The following is a 23,463-nucleotide window of genomic DNA, read 5'->3' on the forward strand; positions in this document are numbered from 1 at the left end:
AGAGAATTCCAAAGATTCATGACCTGGAGACGAAATGCCTCCTCATTTCTCATTTAAATGGGCAACCCCTTATTCTGAAACTATGTCCCTAGTTCTAGATTCCCCCACGTGGGGAAACATCCTCTCTGCATCTACCCTCAGAATCTTATAAGTTTCAATAAGATCACCTCTGAATCTTCTAACCTCCAATGAATATAGGCCCAATCTAGTCAATCTTACTTCATATGACAACCCTTTCATCTCAGGAATCAACCGAGTGAACCTTCTCAGAACTGCCTCCAATACAAGTATATCCCTCTTTAAATACGAGAACCAAAACTGAACGCAATACTCCAAGTGTGGCCTCACCAATACCCTGTACAGTTGTAGCAGGACTTCCCTACTTTTATACTCCATCCCCCTTGCAATAAAGGCCAACATTCCATTTGCTTTCCTAATTATTGCTGTACCTGCACGCTAACGTTTTGAGTTTCTGTACCGCAGCATTTTGTAATCTTTCCCCATTTAAATAATAATTTGATTTTAGATTTTTCCTTGCAAAGTGGATAACCTCACATTTTCCCACATTATACTCACTTGGCCTGCCTATAGCCCCTTGCAGATTCTTGTGTCCTCTTCACAACTTGCTTTCCCACCGATCTTTGAATCGGCAGCAAATTTGGCTACATTACACTTGGTCCCTCCGTCCAAGTCATTAATATAGATTGTAAATAGTTGAGGCCCCAGCACTGATCCCTGTGGCATAGAAACATAGAAAATAGGTGCAGGAGTAGGCCATTCGGCCCTTCGAGCCTGCACCGCCATTCAATAAGATCATGGCTGATCATTCCTTCAGTACCCCTTTCCTGCTTTTTCTCCATACCCGTTTAGGGAGGGAGTTCCAGAGCCCGGGGCCCAGGCAGCTGAAGGCACGGCCCCCAATGGTGGAGCGACCATAAACAGGAATGCTCAAGAGGCCCGAATCAGAGGGGCGCAGACACCTCAGAGGGCTGTGGAGCTGGAGGGGATTACAGGAGGAACGAGGCCATGAAGCACTTTGAAAACAAGGATGTGTTTTAAAAATCGAGGGGTTGCTTAACCGGGAGTCAATGTATGTTAGCGAGCACAGGGGTGATGGGTGAACGGGATTTGGTGAGAGTTCGGACACAGGCAGCCCAGTTTTGGGTGACTTCAAGTTTACGTAGGTCACAAACACAGATGGAACGGCAAGTGCTTTAATTTACTACAAGTTTATTTAGGTGACTAACTAGTGGCACCCCACTAGTTACAGTTTGCTAACCTGAAAATGACCCATTTATCCCGACTCTGTTCTCTGTTCGTTAGCCAATCCTCTATCTATGCTAAGATAATACCCCCAACCCAGTGAGCTCTTATCTTGTGCAGTAACCTTTTATGTGGCACCTTATCGAATGCCTTCTGGAAATCCAAATACATGACATCTACTGGTTCCCCTTTATCCACTCTGCTCATTACATCCTCAAAAAACTCCAGCAAATTTGTCAAACATGATTTCCCTTTCATAAAACCATGCTGACTCTGCTTGACTGTATTACGCTTTTCCAAATGTCCTGCTACTGCTTCCTTGATCATTTTCCCAATGACAGATGTTAGGCTAACTGGTCGATAGCTCACTTTTCGTCTGCCTTTTCTAAATAGGGGCATTACATTCGCGGTTTTCAAGTCCGCTGGGACCGCCCCAGAATCCAGGTAATTTTGGTAGGTTCCAATCAATGCACTATCTCTGCAGCTACTTTTAAGACCCGAGGATGTAAGCCAGCAAATTTGTCAAACATGATTTCCCCGTCATAAAACCATGCCGGCTCTGCCTGACTGCATTATGATTTTCTAAATGTGCTGCTGTTGCTTCCTTAATAACGGACTCCAGCATTTTCCCAATGACCAGCCTGTCTTTCTCCCCCTCACCTTGTCCCTCTCGATGGCCTCCAGCAGCACCTTCCTGGCCTTCGACAGGCTCTTCTGCACCTTGAGGAGCTGCCGGGCCAGCTTGACGGCGAAGAAGGAGGCCAGGGGCGTGTCGCGGTGCTGCTCGATGGCCTCCCGCAGCAGCGCCTCTGCCTGGTCAAGGTCGCCACAGCGGCGCTCCAGGCTCACCCGCCGCATGAACACCATGGCCAGCCCAGGCACCACCAGCTGGAAGCAGTTCAGGATTCGCCGGGATTCGTCGAGGTCACCTGGGCACATAACACAAGAGAGCACAATCACGGCAGGCAGCCTAGGCGGGCGATCGGCCATTAAGTGGATGTGGTTTACGACAATCTATCATGCAAAGCTCTGTGGTTTTTGTGTTTTTAGTGGTTGTTTTTTTGTTGTTGTACGTTCTTCTTCAGAAACTTACCAACTACTTGTACATAGTGTTTAGCAGGAATTCCATACCATCTAAACTGGGATTATCCTGTAAAGACTGAAGGAATATTGCAAGATCACGGATACTGCCACTAGCAAGTACAGTTTTCCCAAAACACGCCACATCCAGAACTAAAACTACTGAAATAATGGCAAGTCACTCAGAATGGGGCTCGTGCACAAAGCGGGGGTAGCGGGTGGCAGTCAGCCTGCGTTCCTGGGGTGCCTCCCCCTCCCACTTACCGGCTCCGTGCCAAATCAGCCTGGGGAGCCACGAGGTGCATTTTGTCAACTTCAGGATCCAAAACAGCTGGAAACTGTGGAGGCAGCTGTACTGAAGACTGATATTCATCACTACTCCACCCCCGCCAAGTTTTACCGCCTCTTAAGCTCCAGATCCTTCCCCCCCCTCAGTCACCGTCTCCCCTCTGCATTTCCCCCATGGATCCCCCCTACCCTCCCAAATTCGAGGCTCATCGCATCGTCTCCTGTTCCAACTCATTCTGCCCTGGGACCCGAACAACCGTCGAACTCCTATCACAGAATGGTTACAGCACAGGAGGCCATTCGGCCCGTGCTGGCTCTCTGCAAGAGCACCTCAACCAGTCCCACTCTCCCAACCTTTCCCCACTGCCCTGCAATTTTTTTCCTTCAAGGATGGGCCGAAACAGCCACCTTCCATGCTGTAAATTTCTATGGTTCTACAAGGAACGTATCCAACTCCCTTTTGAAAGCCACGATCGAGTCTGCCTCCAGCGCCCTCTCAGGCAGCGCATTCCAGATCCTAACCACTCGTTGCATGAAAAAAACTTTCCCCTCAATGTCGCCTTTGGTTCTTCTGCCAATCACCTTAAATCTGTGTCCTCTGGTCCTCGACCCTTCACCTCCCTCTTGCAACCCGGGGGGGGGGGGGCTTATAAAACCCAAGATTGGATTCACCTGACCTCCATTACTTGAACGATTGTGACCGCTTTCCAATCTCACTAGCGCCCTATACTGTGGACCTCGATCATTCACCTAGGTATCTCAAGTACGCCCACCTACCGTGGCATTGCTCATCCATGTGATATTTAGTCGTTGACCTGGCCTGTCCCTTTAAGGACACTGCTCGAAATGGGCCAAAACAGCTAATTGTTTTTAACTGCTTCGGCCAATCAGGCTGCAGATCGGTGCCTGGATGACCATTTCTTTTAAGAAACCAATCGTCTGGAATGAAGTGCGACAAGACATGCACCCGCCGTAAGAATTTTAGATATAGAGACGGGCTGGTCTTGGCTATACGAGGTCAAGCGTTTGATTTGTGGTTTTGCACTAGCGGAGCCGACTGCAACAGTCAAGGTCTGTGAATCAGCTCACTGCACCGCAACAGCCTGACCCTGAATTGTGCAACAAAATGAGGTGGAATTGTTCAAGCTGGATCTGCACTGTAGCATTACTTGTAAAACTGTAATTAGATTTCCTGTCAGCCCTCGCTGATTGTAGGAAATTGCTGAATTCACTTCCTGTGCTTTGCGCTAATTGCCAGGGGAGCTGCAATTACAGAGGCTGTCGACACTTGGGACTTGCTGCTGATTCAGCTTTGTTGCCCTCCTCAAAGGCTCGAGGCGCCAAATGGCCAACTCCTCCTCCTGTTTCTTTTGTTCTTATGACCCTCACGTGCGCCCAAAGAGACAGCACCAAAACAGCAATGACCAGAGCTGAAGTGAGGGATTCCTGGGACCAGACCATTGTCCCATGAGGAGGGATTGAGTAGAATGGGCCTATACTCTCTAAAGTTTAGAAGAATGAGAGGTGATCTCATTGAAACATACAAGATTCTAAGTGGGATTGACGCAGGGAGGATGTTTCCCCTCCCGGGGCTGGGGAGTCTAGAACCAGGGGTCACACAGTCTCAGGATAAGGGGTCGGCCAGTGAGGACTGAGAGGAGGAGGAATTTCTTCACTCAGAGGCTGGTGAATCTTTGGAATTCTTTACCCCAGAGGGCTGTGGATGCTCAGTCGTTGAGTATCTTTAAGACAGAGAGACAAAATTTGAGGGCACTAAGGGATATGGGGATCGGGCGGGAAAGTGGAGTTGAGATCGAAGATCAGCCATGATTGTATTGAATGGTGGAGCAGGCTCGAGGGGCTGCAAGCCCTTCTCCTGCTCCTAATTCTTATGTTCTAACCCGTTGTAGAATTTCCCTTCCCTCCTGTTGCCACAGTTTGGAGTGGTAACCATGGCTGACCTATGCCCTCTCCTGGCCCAGGAATGCAGAGACCAATCACATTGCCTCTTACTCACCCCCCTGGGCGACACCATGATGTTCTATTCTCCGATATGACTGGCCAGCCAGTAGAATAGCGTATGCAGATCAGCAAGTGTAGACTTTTGGTGTAAATAATCTCTAGCCAGTCTTGTCAATTATACCTGCTTGTAACACGGAGCAGTAAACCATGAACTACGATGATCTGAAACACCTTGCTGCTATTTTAGTGCTTTCCTCCACGGCCGGGTTTCAAGTTGGGAACCATCCATTAACACTGAAGCCAAATCAGACCACTCATTTTGAACCAAATTCCTGCCAGTCTTTGTGTGGAGGCTTCATACAGCTCTAGAAGGGGCTAACTTTACTTGCACTGTAGGCTGGAATGTTGTCTGCTTCTGTACACCACCACATCCCCATTTTTGGTGACGTTTCTTTTACACAGGTTTAAAAAGACAATGGAATATTAGCCTTTAACTTGGAATACAAAGGCTGGATGTTAGGTTACAGTTTATATAAAGCTCTGGTCAGACCCCACCGGGAGTAAGTGTCCAGTTCTGGGCACCGCCTCTTAGCAAGTTTATATCGGCCTCGGAGGAGCAGCGCGGATTCTCCAGAACGGTACTGGGGCGTAAAGGGTTAAATTACGAGAGCAGGTTGCACAGACTGGGCCTGTATTCCCTTGAGTTTCGAAGATTAAGGGCTGATCTAATCGAGGTGGTTAAGATGATTAAAGGGTTCGATGGGGTCGATCGAGAGAAACTATTCCCTCTGGTGGGGGGAGTCCAGAACAAAGGGGGCTTGACCTTAAAATCAGAGCCCGGTCGTTCAGGGGTGATGTCAGGAAGCACGTCTTCACACAAAGAGCAGTGGGAATCTGGAACCCCCCCCCCCCCCACCCCAAGCTGGGGTACAAATGGAAATGTCAATGTCGAGACGGATCGGAATTTTGTTAGGCAAGGGGGGGGTCACAGGTTTCGGAACCGAGGCGGAGGATGGAATTAAGATCTAACTGGAACAGCTCCGAGGGGCTGAACGGCCTCCTCCGGTTACTGTGACCTGACAAGTAAATAGCCCAAATATCCAGGGGGAGATTTCCCCTTCAATATCCGGGGAGGGGGTGGGGACAGAGGTTGGCGGAGCAAGAATCCATACCGCCAATTCACCATTTTACATCCAGTAAAATGATCGGACAGAAAACGGCAATCTTCGCGAACCTGCCAACCCAAGCTCTGGTGGTGAAGAGAACGACCCACTCCTTTCGTCTCCAGTAATTAAAAAAAAAACAAGTTTACTCTCAGGATCTGGGCACCGGTGGCAAGCTCCGGCGTTAATTGCCCATCCCTCGTTGCCCTTAGTGGGGCTTCCCTCTTGGACTGCTTTGGTCCGTGTGGCTCGTTGGGTCATTTCAGAGGGCAGCTAAGTGCCAACCACATTGCTGTGGGTCTGGAGCCGCATCCAGGCCCAGACCGGGTAAGGGCGGCAGCTTTCCGTCCCGAAAGGACATTAGTGAACCGGTTGAGGTTTACACAACTGCCCGACAGCTTCACGGTTACCAGCAGTTATGAACTCTTCCCCCACAGCTGAATCCAAATGACCTATTACCCCCAAAAGAACAATCCAGTTCCAAATTCAACCCTGCGTCATCGTGCCCCACTGGCACTCTCACAGACGTGGGAGCCAATGGTCTGTAACCAGCACGACCCTGGCATTCCATGAATAAATGAAAGAGAGAGATAGACAAGTTTCTTAACTGATAAGGGATCAAGGGGAGCGGGCAGGGACGTGGATCCGAGTCCACAATCGGATCAGCCATGATCATATTAAATGGTGGAGCAGGTTCGAGGGGCTGTATGGCCTCCTCCTGCTCCTATTTCTTATGTAATGAGGGAGTGCTGCATTGTCACACGTGCCATCCTTTGGATAAGATGTTAAACTGAGGCCCGTCTGCCCATCCGGGAGGTTCCGGTGCAGATTAAAGATGATATTGGTGGACCATGTTGGCCAGTGCGCATCTACTGCCCATCCCCAAGGCATCTTTGTGACTTGTTTTATCAGCAAACCAGTTGTTTTTTTTTTTTAAAACCACAATCGGCAGCACCTCGCTAAATGAGATACGATTTCACAATGTGCCCCGCTTCTGGGTCGTAAAGTCCAGCCCCATAACCAGTGCACGACCTTACCCCACCAACCTGTACCCTGCGAATCTATAAACCACCACATCCACTTCGTTTTTGTGAAGCGCTGGCTTCGGACCAACTAGATTGTCCTAACGGCCCCTGTGGGATTTCTAACCCATACTCTGCCGAGCCTGTGTGTCGTCGCGGCTGACGGCATGGACGCTTTGAACGGCCAATTCGGTGGGAGTTTTTTTCCGGCCTCTATTTTCTCCGCACTGACTGCCACCCGTACAGGGGCTGCCGATTGGGCAAAGGGGGGGGGGGGGGTGTGGGGAAAAAAGGGTGGTGCGTGCGACCGGGACCTCCCTACCTTGCTGCTCTTCGAAGGCGGCCCACAGCAGGTGCAGGGTGGGCTTCTTGGGCAGGTGGACCATGCACGCCCTCTGGAAGACATTGCGTACGCCCTCGACGCTGTGGCTCTCCAGGTACTTGGCGTACTGCGGACAAAAGGAGGTCGGAAAGGGGATGAAGGAAAACAGAACCAACTTGTTCCGGCGCCACGCGCCGCATTAAAAAATAAAAAGACATCATGGTACAGCTTATTGAGAACTGGAGGGGGCACTCACAGTGATAACACGCTTACACATTTCTTCAGCAATCCCTTAACTTCTTTAGTTTGAAGCAACACGTGCAGATAAACAGCAATGGAATTAAAAGATTATGTTAGAAGTCAGATCATCAAAGTAAAACGTGAAATTCTTTTTTGTTGGAAACGCTTGCAAACGAAAACAACAAACACAAAATTGAAACAAAAAGGAAAAGAAAAAACGAGAAGCCGCTGATCGGGAAAGATCGGCAGGAGAGCCGGGATCTGTGTCCCCAGGGCAGGCTTCCGAGGAAGGAGGGTTCACCTTGATCCAGAAGTCCTCGTACAGCGCACAGGCGATCACGCAGCGCTCGAACAATACCAGAACCCGCTCGTTCGTGCCGCCGGCAATCTCGAAATCCAGGTAGTCCTTCCAGTTCTTCAGCTGCACCCGCTCGAGGGGCTTGACGTGAAAGTACGGCCGCTTGATCTGAGGAGAGGGCGAGAAGAGGCAGGGGATAAACGGCGGTGACCAACTGGGTGCAAGTCAAAGAAACCGCGATCTCTGCGCTCCCCCCCACCGATTCCGACCTCTTGCGCATCCCGGATTATAATCGCTCCACCATCGGCGGCTGTGCCTTCAGCTGCCTGGGGCCCAAGCTGCGGAATTCCCTCCCTAAATCTCTCCACCCACATTTCCCCCCCCCCCCTTTAAGACCGACCTCTTCAACCAAGCTTTTGGTCTCCTGTCCTAATGCACCCCGCTCTCCTTTAAATAATGCCACAGGATCGTTAACATCCAACAGGCAAACGGGGGCCCTCGGTCTGAAAGGGGGAACCTCCGACAATGCAGTGCTCCCTCAATACTGGCACTGGAGCCCCAGCCTGGGGTGCGGGCTCAAGTGTTGGGAGTGGGGCTTGAACCCACAACCTTCGAACTCGGGACCGAGTGCTACCAACTGAGCCAAAGCGACACGAGAGGGAAACACCAAGAGTTGTTGAAGGTGCAGTTGGAGGCCATGTTGGAAGGGGGAGTGTTTCAGATGCACAAGCAGAATGGCCGAGCCACCCTTCCTTGTCAGTAGCCTCCTTGTGAACACACAGCACTATCCCTCCACTTCTATTGCAGCGGCACAGTGGCTGGTAAGCAGGTTATACAATGCACGACAGACAGCGCGGGCCAGCATCGCCCTTACCGCCTCCTCAAAGTTCCACCTCTTACTGACTTCCTCCTCGTTCAACAGGTACATCTCGTGTCGAGTGGCCCCCAGGTGGGCTCGGATCTTCTCCAACTCTGTGTCGGCCTGGGAATGGGGCGGTGGGAAAAGCAACAAGTCAGCGAAAACAACACACACAGAGCTGGCAAAGAACACTCCGCGTCTATTTGCTACAACACCGATCCATGCAACATTGCAGTCAGTCACCCCGGTTCCCAGTGGACACAAGCTCACAGCACAGAACACCCCAACCTCCACACCTCGCCCGCCTGTCCACCTCTCATCTCACCCCACCCGCCTCAGCTTGGCAAGCTCAGTTGGAGCGCCCAGAGATGCAGCACAGGAAATGCAAAAATTGCCATGACAGTTCACGGTTGGGGTTCAATCACTTCATTGGAACGCTGTAGAGGGAGCTGCACTCTGTATCTAACCCCCTGTACCTGCCCTGGGAGGGTTTGATGGGACAGTGTAGAGGGAGCTTTACTCTGTATCTAACCCCGTGCTGTACCTGCCCTGGGAGGGTTTGATGGGGACAGTGTAGAGGGAGCTTTACTCTGTATCTAACCCCGTGCTTTACCTGTCCTGGGAGGGTTTGATGGGACAGTGTAGAGGGAGCTTTACTCTGTATCTAACCCCATGCTGTACCTGCCCTGGGAGTGTTTGATGGGACAGTGTAGAGGGAGCTTTACTCTGTATCTAACCCCATGCTGTACCTGCCCTAGGAGGGCTTGATGGGACAGTGTAGAGGGAGCTTTACTCTGTATTTAACCTCATGCTGTACCTGCCCTGGGAGTGTTTGATGGGACAGTGTAGAGGGAGCTTTACTCTGTATCTAATCCCGTGCTATTTGACCATGAGGGCGTCACAATCAACCATGACCCTGCCCTCACTACACGTGTATTTCCCAGCAGCGGGGTGCAACATGTCAGCGATCAGAAGTGGCCGATTCTCCCCCCCCCCCAACCACCACCCCGAGCCTGGACACAAAGGGTAAATACATTCGGCATAGGACCTCAATGGCTGGGATCAACCTCCGCATGAGTGGACCGTTAAAAACCAGAGTCCTTTTTAGGTACCTCAGTTATATGCGACCTTTATCAACTAAGACATCTTAGTGAACTCTCTGGAGTTTAGAAGAATGAGAGGTGATCTCATTGAGACATACAAGATTCTGAGGGGGCTTGACAGGGTAGATGCAGGGAGGGTGTTTCCCCCGGGGCTGGGGAGTCTAGAACCAGGGGTCACACAGTCTCAGGATAAGGGATCGGCCATTTAGGACTGAGATGAGGAGGAATTTCTTCACTCAGAGGGTGGTGAATCTTTGGAATTCTCTGCCCCAGAGATCTGTGGAGGCTCAGTCGTTGAGTGTATTCAAGGCTGGGATCGATAGATTTTTGGAGTCGAGGGGAAGAGAAATGTTGGAGTACTGCGTGCAGTTCTGGTCACCGCATTACAGGAAGGATGTGATTGCACTGGAGAGGGTACAGAGGAGATTTACCAGGATGTTGCCAGGACTGGAGAATTTTAGCGATGAGGAAAGATTGGATAGGCTGGGGTTGTTTTCTTTGGAACAGAGGAGGCTGAGGGGAGACCTGATTGAGGTGCATAAAATTATGAGAGGCCTGGATAACGTGGATAGGACGGACCTGTTTCCCTTAGAAGAGGGGTCAACAACCAGGGAGCATGGATTTAAAGTAATTGGGGGGGGGGGTTTAAGAGGGGATTTGAGGGGAAATGTCTTCACCCAGAGGGTGGTGGGGGTCTGGGGTTGAACTCACTGCCTGAAAGGGTGGTAGAGGCAGAAACCCTCACCACATTTAAAAAGTACCTGGATGTGCACTTGTAACCTACAGGGCTACGGACCGAGAGCGGGAAAGTGGGATTAGGCTGGGTAACTCTTGGTCGGCCAGCGCGGACATGAAGGGCCGAAATGGCCTCCTTCCGTGCTGTAAATTTCTACGATTCTATGATAAAATAGGGATCAGGCGGGAAGGTGGAGTTGAGGTTGAAGATGAGCCATGATCTCATTGAAGGGCAGAGCAGGCTCGAGGGGCCGTATGTTCCTAAATTCTTATGTTCTTATTAGTGGGGGGTGCAGCCAGCTGCGAAACTTGGGTAGAAAAGACTGTAAGGGTCACCTTCTCTTGGTCAGTGGTCCCCACGCCCGGGGGAGGGTCGTCTCCGGGGGGACCCTCGTCGCAATCCGCCTCGGTCACCGCTAGGCTGGTCACGACCTCCGACCTCAGCCTGAGAAACTCATCCGTGGACAGGATGTCCTTGGGGGAGTAGTTCTGCACGTGTTCCTTAAACCTGCGCGGTAGTGAGAGAGAGAGAGACCTGTCGTTAAGGGCCCGGCTCCCGGCTTAGTTGAAACTGTCACCACGCGGGGCCAGGGCGGCAGTGGTGGGAAGCAGCTCAAAGCCCAGGATTTCCCTGCGGCACCAGAGTTCTCCCCATCCTGCTGCCCTGTACCCGAACGCGCATCTAGTCCCGCTCACCATCACCCCGTGCTCGCTGCCCCGTGTCCTAACTCGCACCGAGTCCCGCTCACCCATCAGCCCCTGTGCTCAATGCCCCGTGTCCTAACTCACACCAAGTCCCGCTCACCCATCACCCCCTGTGCTCAATGCCCCGTGTCCTAACTCGCACCGAGTCCCGCTCACCCATCACTCCCTGTGCTCACTACCCCGTGTCCTAACTCACACCAAGTCCCGCTCACCCATCACCCCCTGTGCTCAATGCCCCGTGTCCTAACTCGCACCAAGTCCCGCTCACCCATCACTCCCTGTGCTCACTGCCCCGTGTCCTAACTCGCACCGAGTCCCGCTCACCCATCAGCCCCTGTGCGCAATGCCCCGTGTCCTAACTCGCACCGAGTCCCGCTCACCCATCACCCCCTGTGCTCACTGCCCCGTGTCCTAACTCGCACCGAGTCCCACTCACCCATCACCCACTGTGCTCACTGACCTACACTGGCAACTGATATGGCAACTCTTCGGTTTTAAAATTCTCATCTTTTTGTTCAAATCCCTCGCTCCTCCCTAGCTCTGTAATCTCCTCCTGCCTCCCCCCTCCGAACCCCAAGATCTCCGCTCCTCCAATTCTGGCCTCTTGAGCATCCCTGATTATAATCGCTCCGCTATTGGCGGCCTTGCCTTCAGCTGCCTGTGCCGCAAGCTCAAATTCCCTGCCTAAAGCTCTCCGCCTCACTCTCCTCCTTTAAGACGCTCTTTAAAACCTACCTCTTTGACCAAGCTTTTGGTCACCTGCCGTAATATCTCATGCGGCTCGGTGTCAAATTATGTTTGATAACGCTCCTGCGAAGCACCTTGGAACGTTTTTCTCTGTTTAAGGCACTACATGAAATCAAGTTATTGTTGGCCGTTACCCACTGACTACACCGGCCAGTGCCGTTACCCACTGACTACAGCGGCCAGTGCCTTTACCCACTGACTACACCGGCCAGTGCCGTTACCCACTGACTACACCGGCCAGTGCCGTTACCCACTGACTACACCGGCCAGTGCCTTTACCCACTGACTACACCGGCCAGTGCCGTTACCCACTGACTACACCGGCCAGTGCCGTTACCCACTGACTACAGCGGCCAGTGCCGTTACCCACTGACTACACCGGCCAGTGCCGTTACCCACTGACGCTACACCGGCCAGTGCCGTTACCCACTGACTCTACACCGGCCAGTGCCGTTACCCACTGACTACAGCGGCCAGTGCCGTTACCCACTGACTACAGCGGCCAGTGCCGTTACCCACTGACTACACCGGCCAGTGCCGTTACCCACTGACTACACCGGCCAGTGCCGTTACCCACTGACTACACCGGCCAGTGCCATTACCCACTGACTCTACACCGGCCGGTGCCGTTACCCACTGACTACAGCGGCCAGTGCCGTTACCCACTGACTCTACACCGGCCGGTGCCGTTACCCACTGACTACACCGGCCAGTGCCGTTACCCACTGACTCTACACCGGCCGGTGCCGTTACCCACTGACTACAGCGGCCAGTGCCGTTACCCACTGACGCTACACCGGCCGGTGCCGTTACCCACTGACGCTACACCGGCCAGTGCCGTTACCCACTGACGCTACACCGGCCAGTGCCGTTACCAACTGACGCTACACCGGCCAGTGCCGTTACCAACTGACGCTACACCGGCCACTGCCGTTACCAACTGACGCTACACCGGCCAGTGCCGTTACCCACTGACTGCACCGGCCAGTGCCGTTACCCACTGACTACACCGGCCAGTGCCGTTACCCACTGACGCTACACCGGCCAGTGCCTTTACCCACTGACTACACCGGCCAGTGCCTTTACCCACTGACTACACCGGCCAGTGCCGTTACCCACTGACTACACCGGCCAGTGCCGTTACCCACTGATTACACCGGCCAGTGCCGTTACCCACTGACTACACCGGCCAGTGCCGTTACCCACTGACTACACCGGCCAGTGCCGTTACCCACTGACTACACCGGCCAGTGCCGTTACCCACTGACTACACCGGCCAGTGCCGTTACCCACTGACTACACCGGCCAGTGCCGTTACCACTCGGCCTCTACGGGGGAGGGGGCGGGGAAAAGAAGCTGTAATCACCATTTTTTGCACATTAGTGGTACAAAAACCCCCACTCTTCACTCACTTCTCGAAATGGTGGCTGTACAGTTGCGTGGGTATCGACAGCACCCGGTCATAAATGGCGGTCACGGCCTTCAGCTGCCCCTGCTCCTTTTCCCAACTCACGTACAGGTCCCAGAGTCGGTCAGACCGGAAATCGGTGCCGGCGGCAGCCAATGCCATTTCATACACGCTGCAGAAACAAGAATGGTCCGTCAAGTCAAACATGGCAGCAGAGATCAACGGTCAGGAGCAGTGCAAGGCAAAGAGTGCAATAAACGAATCTCACTCACACGAGGTAGGTTATTTGAGAGTATAATCTCGTTAAGGAACATTATATAAAACGAGAACGTTCCCCCCTGCAACAATCCCAATTGATATGCCAGCCATGGCTCAGTGGGTCCAAGTCAGTAGGACAAGCTGAACTCCGGGGACTTGAGCACAACATGCAGGCTGACACTCCTAGTGCAGTACTGAGGGAGCGCTGCACTGTCGGAGGGGCAGGGCTGAGGGAGCGCCGCACTGTTGGAGGGGCAGGGCTGAGGGAGTGCCGCACTGTCGGAGGGGCGGTACTGAGCCGCACTGTCGGAGGGGCAGTGCTGAGGGAGCGCCGCACTGTCGGAGGGGCTGTCTTTCAGATGAAACGTTAAACCGAGGCCCCGTCTGCCCTCTCAAGTGTATGGAAAAGATCCCATGGCACTATTTTGAAGAAGAGCAGGGGAGTTCTCCCGGTGTCCTGGGACAATATTGACCTCTCAACCAACATCACTAAAACAGATTATTTGGTCATTTTTATCACATTGCTGTGTGTGGGAGCTTGCTATGTGCAAATTGGCTGCTGCATATCCTACATTACAACAGTGACTACACTCCAAAAGTAAAGCACTTTGGGACGCCCGGAGGTCGTGAAGTGCGCTACAGAAATGCAAGTCTGTAAGAAATGGGGGATTGGAAGAAATTGTAAATTGGAAGAAATAACTCGAGACCAAAAAAATCTCTTCAGACTGGTGTTAGAATCAACGGATTAATTCCCTGGTACAATGGTTAAAGCGACTTGAACAACGTGAACATAAATAACTAGCAACAGGCAGTTACAACTTCTGAAGGCCAAGAATGGCCTGTCTACCATGGGAGGATAAGGACAGGTGAGATGGGCCTTCAGAAAGTATAAACGGGAAAAACATGTGGAGAGGAGGGTTTCACCTAAGAGTTGAGACAAAGAACTCGATGAGCCATTGGGCACCCTGCTTTGGGAAGATCCCTTATAGGTTAAATAGTCCTGTCCTTCATTTTATCCCAGGCCCACCCCTAAAAAGACAATGAGAGAGATATCTAAAGTGCTTTTCAGGTGCAGAGAAGAGCTGAGCTGTTCGTGCCACTGGTCATCTGTCCGATCGGGACTAATGCCAGCTACTTGTCACGGTCGTATGTCTATCCTGATTGTGAGTTGTGTATATTTGAACTACCGCTCCTTAATAAAATGCCTTATAACTGCTAAGACCCTTTGGGTAATCTGTGTGTGACCTGCAACCCTAATCTTACAAGTCTTATTTTCTTTCTTTACAACATCTTAACTCAGCCCTCAGAAACCTTTCAAAGCATTTCATGTACAATGAATTAGTTTGAAGGGTGGTGAAGTGGCAACTATTTTGGACACTGCAAGATCCCGCAAACAGCAATGAGATGAACGACCGGTTAATCAGTTTATGGGGTGGTTGATGGCTGCCAAGACAGCGAACGAACTCCCCATCTCTTCCTCCAACATCTACACTCCCTCAGTACTGCACTGGAGTGTCAGCCGAACACAGGTCCGTGAGCGGGGCTCAAACCCACTACCTCCTGGCTCAGAGGTGGGAGTGCTACCGACTAACCCTAGGAAAGATACCGTGGCCCTTGAAAAGGTGCAAAGGCAAGCACAAATGGAGGTTAAGGAGGTTGGGCTGGATTATTTTGGGGAAAGAAAGACGACCAAAAGTTGCTTAAAATCGGGCTGGCCATTCTGGGAAACAGTAGCCTATAGTCATGCAGCTGGTAACGACCCACTATGCAGATGGAGGGAATCGTGGGTCGCACGCACGCATGGTAAAGACCAAGCGCCTCATCACTGAGCTCACAACAGAGGTCCCTGGCGTTCACCTCCCTCAGCCCAATCCGCACAGGACACCGACGATGGTGAGGGTCGACCCGAAATGCGACTGTGGCCATGAGTCCCAGACCACAGAATACATCGCATCAACCTGCCCACTCAGATATGTTGAGGGAGGCACCTCATTTCTCCACTCGGCGTCTCAGGAGGCCGTCAAATGGAGAGCCAAACTACCACACCCCATTGAAAGCTTTCCCCGTCACACCAATCTTATCTTTATCATAGGCAAAGCTGTTTCAGGCATATTGTTCAAAACCCAGGGGAACCAGAGTTCAAGCTGATAAAAGTGGGGGGAGTCAGGGTATCAGGGCTCTGGAATAAGATACCGGGGAAAGACAGTGAAGCAGAACCGGGGTAAAGTGACAATCAGATGCATTTCGGGAGAGAGGAGACATTAAGGCACATGGCGAATAAGCGGGTCGGTTGGGGACTGCTGACTCAGACGGGCGGTTCTCCCCATTCCTGAAACTTTCTGTTCGCTTGACCGACCCTTGCCTCTGCAATAATCCATCCTATAACAGCTTCTTCCTTGATCAGAAACCTCCTTGCTTCAAAGAGGAGATTGCATAGCATCAACTAATCGGAGCCTTGGTTAGAAAACAAGCAGTGACTTGGGTTCATGCACCGGACCCACCCCAAGGTTGGATAATTCTGGCTTACCTCCGGAGTTTCACTGGCGTTTCCGGGCTGGTAGGCTCAAGGATCTCCTGCAAGTAAGAGATGTAATGAACCCACAGATCCACACTGAGTGGGATGGACTGGAGTCCTCGTTGGTAAACCTGCACCCAGAAACACAGCACAAGGCAGGGGTTAGAACACATCGGTAGGACATGGCTAAACTGGGATGCTTCTGAGATTTGGAGCCAAGGTGCATTATTTTGATAGTGTGGAGGGAGCTTTACTCTGTATCTAACCGGTGCTGTCCCTGCCCTGGGAGTGTTTGGTGGGACAGTGTAAAGGGAGCTTTACACTGTATCGAACCCGTGCTGTACCTGCCCTGGGAGTGTTTGATGGGACAGTGTAGAGGGAGCTTTACTCTGTATCGAACCCGTGCTGTACCTGCCCTGGGAGTGTTTGATGGGACAGTGTAGAGGGAGCTTTACTCTGTATCTAACCCCGTGCTGTCCCTGCCCTGGGAGTGTTTGATGGGACAGTGTAGAGGGAGCTTTACTCTGTATCGAACCCGTGCTGTACCTGCCCTGGGAGTGTTTGATGGGACAGTGTAGAGGGAGCTTTACTCTGTATCTAACCCCGTGCTGTCCCTGCCCTGGGAGTGTTTGATGGGACAGTGTAGAGGGAGCTTTACTCTGTATCTAACCCTGTGCTGTACCTGCCCTGGGAGTGTTTGATGGAACAGCTAGTACTGAAAAGTGCTCCATTTTCCTGCACTGATATCCTTACCTTGGGGAGTCAGTGTGATGACAGGTCATCAGTTTAAAGATCTTACAGAGAGAGGGGGGTAAGGAAACTATTATTTACGTGGCAAATTGTTGGAGCTTGGATTGCTTTGCCACAGTGTGGAGCTGAAGCAGAGACCTCGGCATTTTTAAAAGAGCAGAGCTGATGCTGGGGCCTGGGGAAGAGAGCACGGGAGTGGGATTGGTTTCGGATTGCTCTGGCAAAGAGCCAGCACATGTACAATGGGCCGAATGGCCTCCTTCTATGCCGTCACCCTCTGTATCTCTACTTTATGAGCAGAAAGAACGCAAGTGCATTACACAATGTGCAGGAAAATGGAGCAATTTCCCTGTCGCAAGTTGGCACCAATATTCAAAACATGCCCAGTGGCAGTACTGTAACGTGACCCGTGATGCACAAATTCCAGTTGGCTTATCTGCCAGATCTGCTCCTTGCAAAATACAAGCAGCATTAGTCATCCGCGGGAAAGGCAGTCAGCATCGCCCCCCTCACCTCCTCGGTCTCTTTGGTGAATCCCAGACGCTTCTCGATATCAGCGTACTTCTTCCAGTAGCCGTAGCAGTACGGGTAGCGGGCGAAGAACGCGTCAAACGCCTTCCGCACGGCCCAGATGTGATTCTGAAAGGAGAGGTGGAATTATCAGAGCGGCGCGGGTCGGCCCCTGTAAGATGGCCAAAAAAACACACACTTCCCCTTCTCCAATCGCTGGCCCTGTTGCTCCGGCCTTTCACTCTGCCTGCCTGGCTGAGAATCGGTGCTCGGCTGCGAAAGCAGGTGTAAGATTCGGCGAAAACATCTACAGCAAAAACTTAAAAGTTTTGGACATTGCTTGGACAGTTTCTGTTACTGCAGAGAGCAGACAGCACTGACGTAGGACAGGTTCAAACATGCCCCACAGGAATACACATCAGGTGGACAAGGAATCACTGGCAGGAATGGTTGATGGACAGGCCTTTTGTCTTGCAATCAGTAAGACATTAAGTAAAGTGGCCAGAGTATCAGGCCATCGAAAGACAAAGGAAAGCTATTCGACCACAGACTTGTCGGAGCCACACATCGAGGTACAGACAAGCTGACAAAAGGAACAGGCCAGACACCCGATTTTGCTTTTGAGTTGCACAGCCTCAGGGGAAGGCAAACTGGACTTTTGGCGCAAGTATAAGAGGCGGTTTTGCCTGCCATCTCTATCTCTCCCCTCTTCTGCACAGCTTGCTTTGTTCATCGCAGAAGGACTGAGCACTCCGTCAGGGACAGAGAGAAGAAACACCATCCATGAGCAGAGAGCCTCGCTACTTCGACTGGGAAGCTGACCTTGTTCTGTACCAATCTGTGGTATTCCAGAAAGTACGCCCAATCGAGAGAAGCAGCGAGTAAGCCAGAGGTCTAATTGGTGAGCATTAATTCCAGCCCATGCATCTTTAAGACCACCGCATAGTGTGAACGGGTGTCGTGTGTCTCAACCAAGCCTTAGGGGTTTTACAGGGGACGTTTTTGCAAGGATCATAAGCATACGCACACTCTGTTGGGACAGATTTCAGTGCTGTAATTTTGAATCTGAGCAGGGGTGTTTTAGACGTGGGTACTTCGCGTTAGGGGCCTGTTTAGACAGGCCAGACTGTGTGTTGTATTGTGTTTGTTTGTATTACACTACCAGGGTGTGTTTTTACTGGGTGGAGGTGTGCGCTTTAACTTGAATAAAAGCATTGTGACGGTTGAGACTGAAAAGATCTGTCTATGACTGTATATTACTGTTCACGACTATAATTCCGGTGTCTAGAACTGTTGAGGGGTGATTCGAAACCACCTGGAGCAAAACCACTTACACAGGCAAGGGAAGGAGGGTAACCAAGCTTCCACAGAAAGCAGCCGGAAGGGCCCATTACAGCGCGACTGTGAAGCGGGACCATTGTTGCTCGTGCCCCAAACCTTTTCCAGTTATCACATTGCTGATTGCGGGAGCAGCTCCCTATTCCCCAAGCGCTACCCACCCATCTAGCTGCACGTTGCCCACAATGGTGCTATCCCTCCGCCCGCTGCCCTGTCTCTCTCCCCGCCCCCCACCACACCCAGCACGTCACTGTCCAAGCTCTGCTCCCCGACCCCAGCATTGCACTTGGTCAAAATCCTCTGGCGACTGCAAACTCGCCGAGCTTCCCCTCCTCTGCCTCCTTGCCCTCGAGGCAGTGTCTTGATTAAGCCGACCACCCTACCCGTCCTCTCTTCCCCACCTCTCCCCCCGGCACCTACCTCTCCCTTACTGCCCTGCATCCACCCTGACCTGTCCCAGCAGAGCCAGCACATTTGCTGGAATCGTTTTCCCCTTCCACCATAACAACTTGCATTTATATAGCGCTTTTAACATAGTGAAACGTCCCAAGACGCTTCACAGGAACTACAACAAACAAATTTTAACACCGAGCCACACGAGATAATAGGGCAGGTGACCAAAAGCTTGGTCAAAGAGGTAGGTTTTAAGGAGCATTTTAAGGGAGGAGAGGTTTAGAGAGGTCATTCCAGAGCTTAGGGTCCAGGCAGCTGGAGCACAGCCACCAATGGTGGAGCAATGGAAATCTGGGGAGGCACAAGAGGCCCGAATTGGAGGAGCGCAGACATTTTGGGGGGGGGGGGGGGGGGGGGGGAGGAGGGGGAGGGGGTGCAGGGTTGGAGGAGGTTACAGTAGGGAGAGGCCACGGAGGGATTGGATCACAAGGATGGGATTTTTTTTATTTTTAATTGAGGCGTGGCCGGACCGGGAGCCAATGTGGGTCAGCGAGCACAGGGGGTGATGGGCGAGCAGGACTTGGTGCGAGTTCGGTCACGGGCAACACACACAACCACCACTGTGCTCAAAACACCAGTCCAGGCAACGTTGTTTCCCCATCTACACGCTGCGCCTGCCCATCAAAAGCTAGACTGCTCAGCTCCTACCGCAAGCTTCACACCTTAAGCCCAGGTCCTTTCCTCTCCCTTGCTGCTCATTCAATTGGAGCCCAACCTCGCTCAGAGCGAGGATAACAACCTCATGTCCCGCCCCAGACCACCTCTTTCCGCATCCATACCCAGCCCCAATGATGCTTCTGCTGCCTCCGTCAAAAGTCCAGAGTCTAATCACTCCGTTGCACTCGCTGGCCTGTCGGTTTCGGTCTTTCACGAGCTTCGACTCGTCCCAAACCGCATCCTACGCTGCGTGAAGCCCCGCTCCCCCATTACCCACCCTTGCAAGCCTGCACTGGCTCCCATTCTCCACCCAACACAAATCCTCCACCACCAGTTCGCCCACAGCCTCATTACTGAAACCCCGCGCTCCAACGCACCCGTCAAAATCTTTCACCCCTCACCCCCTAGTCACTCAGCAGCAGACACGTTTACCTGCCTCAGCTTCTGAAATGCTATCTTGTCAATAACCCTACCATTTCTGATTCTGAAGGGGATTGACAGGGTAGATGCCGAGATGTTTCCCCCTGGCTGGAATGTCTAGAACTTGTGGGCACAGTCTCAGGGTAAGACAGAGATGAGGAGGGATTTCTTCACTCAGAGGGCGGTGAATCTTTGGAACTCTCTGCCCCAGAGGGCTGTGGAGGCTCAGTCTCTGAATATATTCAAGGCTGGGATCGATAGATTTTTGGAGCCTAGGGGAATCAAGGGATATGGGGATCGGGCGGGAAAGTGGAGTTGAGGTCGAAGATCAGCCATGATCTTATTAAATGGTGGAACAGACTCGAGGGGCCATAGGGCCTACTCCTGCTCCTATTTCTTAGGTTCTCCCGTCCCTGCTCAGTGTTGGTTATTCTTGAGTTACCCAATCGCACACTGGGATACAGAGGGCAAGCAGACAGGGATACCGGGGGGCCACTGGGATAGAGAGGGCGAGCAGACAGGGATACAGGGGGGCACTGGGATAGAGAAAGCACACAAGACAGGGATACAGGGGGGCACTGGGATAGAGAAAGCACACAAGACAGGGATACAGGGGGGCACTGGGATGCATCAGCACAGTTTATACCCAAATTCCATGGGCGCCTCACCTCTTGCTCCACATATTGCAACACATACGTCCACCCCGTGAAATCGTACGGATTGTCCGCCACGATCTTCCAGTATTTCTCGAAGTCTGCTGGATACGGCGGGATGCTGTCTTCAGGCTCCAGGGCCCCGTACTCGCTGCTGTCCTGCCCGTACTCGTCGAGACTGGCGGTGGCGCTGCCCTCCGCCGCCGCTGCGTACTCGGCGCCGTTGGAGTTGGCCAGTGCTTTGTCCACCGCGAGCTCGGGCCCGTTGGAACCCTCGGGGAACTGCGTCACTGCCTCCTGTACCGTCACACCGCCGGGCAGGGGCAGGCTCGACGCATCAGTCGCCAGCTCTTGCACTGTACCCTGACTGTCACCCGGGCTCGGGCACTCAGTCGCGGATACTTCCATCGCATCCTGGTCCATGTCGGGGCTATCTGTTTCCATCTCCGTCACAGTGACCTGATCGCAAGGCGGTTCAGGACTTGGAGCTGGTTCTTCAGCCGCGTGCAGAGCGCCCGCTGGACTCGAAGCATCAGCAGCGGACTTCTCTACATTATTTCCATCGCATGGGCTCGGACCGGCGTCAGCTAAGTAATCCACCACATTCCCATTGCACGGGCTAAGAGCACCAGCTGCTGACTGCTCGATAGTGTCCCCGTCACACGGGCCGGGAGTCGGACTGTCTGCTGCCAACGCCTCTACAGTGTCTCCATCACACGGGCCAAGAGTCGGACTGTCCGCTGCCCACGCCTCGACAGTGTCCCCATCACACGGGCCAGGAGTCGGACTGTCTGCTGCCAACTCCTCTACGGTGTCATCACATGGGCCAGGAACATCAGCTGCTGATTCCTGCACGGTGTCCCCATCACATGGGGCAGGCGTTGGACTATCTGCTGCCAATGCCTCTACGGTGTCCTCATCACATGGGCCAAGAGTCGGACTGTCTGCTGCCAACGTCTCTACAGTGTCCCCATCACACGGGCCAGGAGTCGGACTGTCTGCTGCCAATGCCTCTACAATGTCCCCATCGCATGGGCCAGGGAAATCTGCTGCCAATGTCGCTACAGTGTCCCCATCACATGGGCCAGGGGCATCTGCTGCCAAAGCCTCAACAGTGTCCCCATCACATGGGCCAGGAGTCAGACTATCTACTGCCAATGCCTCCACTGTGTCCCCATCACATGGGCCAGGAATATCTACTGCCAACGCCTCTACAGTGTCCCCATCACATGGGCCAGGAGTCGGACTATCTGCTGCCAACGCCTCTACAATGTCCCCATCACATGGGCCAGGGCTAGCAGCAGCCAATGCCTCCACAATGTCCCCATCACATGGGCCAAGAGTCGGACTATCTGCTGCCAAGTCCTCTATGGTGACCCCATCACATGGGTCAGGAGTCGGACTGTCTGCTGCCAACGCCTCGACAATGTCCCTATCATATGGGCCAAGAGTCGGACTATCTGCTGCCAAGTCCTCTACGGCGACCCCATCACATGGGTCAGGAGTCGGACTGTCTGCTGCCAATGCCTCGACAGTGTCCCCATCACAGGGGTCGGGAGTCGGACTGTCTGCTGCCGAGTCCTCGATGGTGTCCCCATCACATGGGCCAGCGTTAGCAGCAGCCAACGCCTCGAAGGTGTCTCCGTCACACGGGCCAGGAGTTGGACTATCTGCTGCCAAGTCCTCGATGGTGTCCCCGTCACACGGGCCAGCCCCATCAACTCCAGAATCCCCATCATCTCCAGTGTCCCCATCATTTGGCCCGGTGGAATCTGCTGCCGACTCCTCTCCAGTGTCCATGTCACATGGGCCGGGGGTATCAGCCCCTGATTCCTCTCCCGTGTCCCCATCATTTGGCCCAGTGGAATCGGCCGCCGACTCCTCTACAGTGTCCATGTCACATGGGCCGGGGGTATCTGCTGCCGAATCCTCACCAGTGTTTCCGTCGCTTGGCCCAGTGGAGTCGGCCGCAGAGTCCTCCGCCGAGTCGCCGTCACTTGGGCCGGTGGAATCCGCGGCTGAGTCCTCGCCAGTGTCGCCGTCATTTGGGCCGGTGGAATCTGCGACCGATTCCTCTCCGGTCTCGCCATCATTTGGGCCCGGGGTGTCGGCTGCCGAGTCCTCTCCGGTGTCCCCGTCACTCGGGCCGGTGGAATCGGCCACCGAGTCCTCGGCAGTGTCGGCTTCACTTGGGCCCGGGCTGTCGGCCGCTGATTCCCCTCCAGTGTCCACGTCACACAGGTCAGCGGCAGCCCCCTCGATATCGTTTTGATCACCATACGGGCCACACGAGTCTGCGGCCAGATTCTGCGCGACGCACTGGTCGCCACCCTCCAGACTTTCCGGGTCAAGTAACTTCTGCTCGCCACCTGCAAACAAAGGGAAGAGAGGCAGAGGGGTTAACACACGAGCACCTGGAACGATCACAGTTTGCTCTGGTGAGGAACACGAGAAGACCTTGACTCCATGAGCCTGAATGACAATGAGGAAGGCTGTACTTGGAAGTGGAAGTAGAGAAAGGGAAGACACTCCATTCACAATAGGAGCAGGAGTCGGCCACATGGCACCTCGAGCCTGCTCCACCATTCAATACGATCATGGCTGATCCGATCATGGACTCAGGTCCACTTCCCTGCCTGCTCTCCTTAATCCCTTATCGGTTAAGAAACTATCTCTGTCTTAAATTTATTCAATGTCCCAGCTTCCACAGCTCT

The 23,463-nt window shown here is 53.0% G+C and overlaps 1 protein-coding gene across 2 annotated transcripts in view; it reads right to left on the reverse strand.

Annotated features, from left to right (window-relative positions):
* LOC139239471 (pre-mRNA-processing factor 39-like) overlaps positions 1-23,463 on the reverse strand; it is a 39,578-nt gene that overhangs the window by 8,468 nt on the left and 7,647 nt on the right. The window contains exons 2-10 of one of the 2 annotated variants that reach the window (XM_070868239.1): positions 20,765-23,118; positions 17,232-17,357; positions 15,981-16,099; positions 13,200-13,367; positions 10,672-10,843; positions 8,513-8,620; positions 7,642-7,806; positions 7,101-7,227; positions 1,924-2,192 (exon numbers count right to left, since the gene is read on the reverse strand). In XM_070868239.1, the coding sequence (XP_070724340.1) occupies positions 1,924-2,192; positions 7,101-7,227; positions 7,642-7,806; positions 8,513-8,620; positions 10,672-10,843; positions 13,200-13,367; positions 15,981-16,099; positions 17,232-17,357; positions 20,765-23,118 (3,608 nt within the window). Of the gene's footprint in view, positions 1-1,923; positions 2,193-2,356; positions 2,423-7,100; positions 7,228-7,641; positions 7,807-8,512; positions 8,621-10,671; positions 10,844-13,199; positions 13,368-15,980; positions 16,100-17,231; positions 17,358-20,764; positions 23,119-23,463 lie in introns of those variants that run through there. The other variant, XM_070868240.1, reaches the window with a different exon arrangement.

The sequence above is a fragment of the Pristiophorus japonicus genome, chromosome 27 (assembly GCF_044704955.1).
Source record: "Pristiophorus japonicus isolate sPriJap1 chromosome 27, sPriJap1.hap1, whole genome shotgun sequence".
NCBI lineage: Eukaryota > Metazoa > Chordata > Chondrichthyes > Pristiophoridae > Pristiophorus > Pristiophorus japonicus.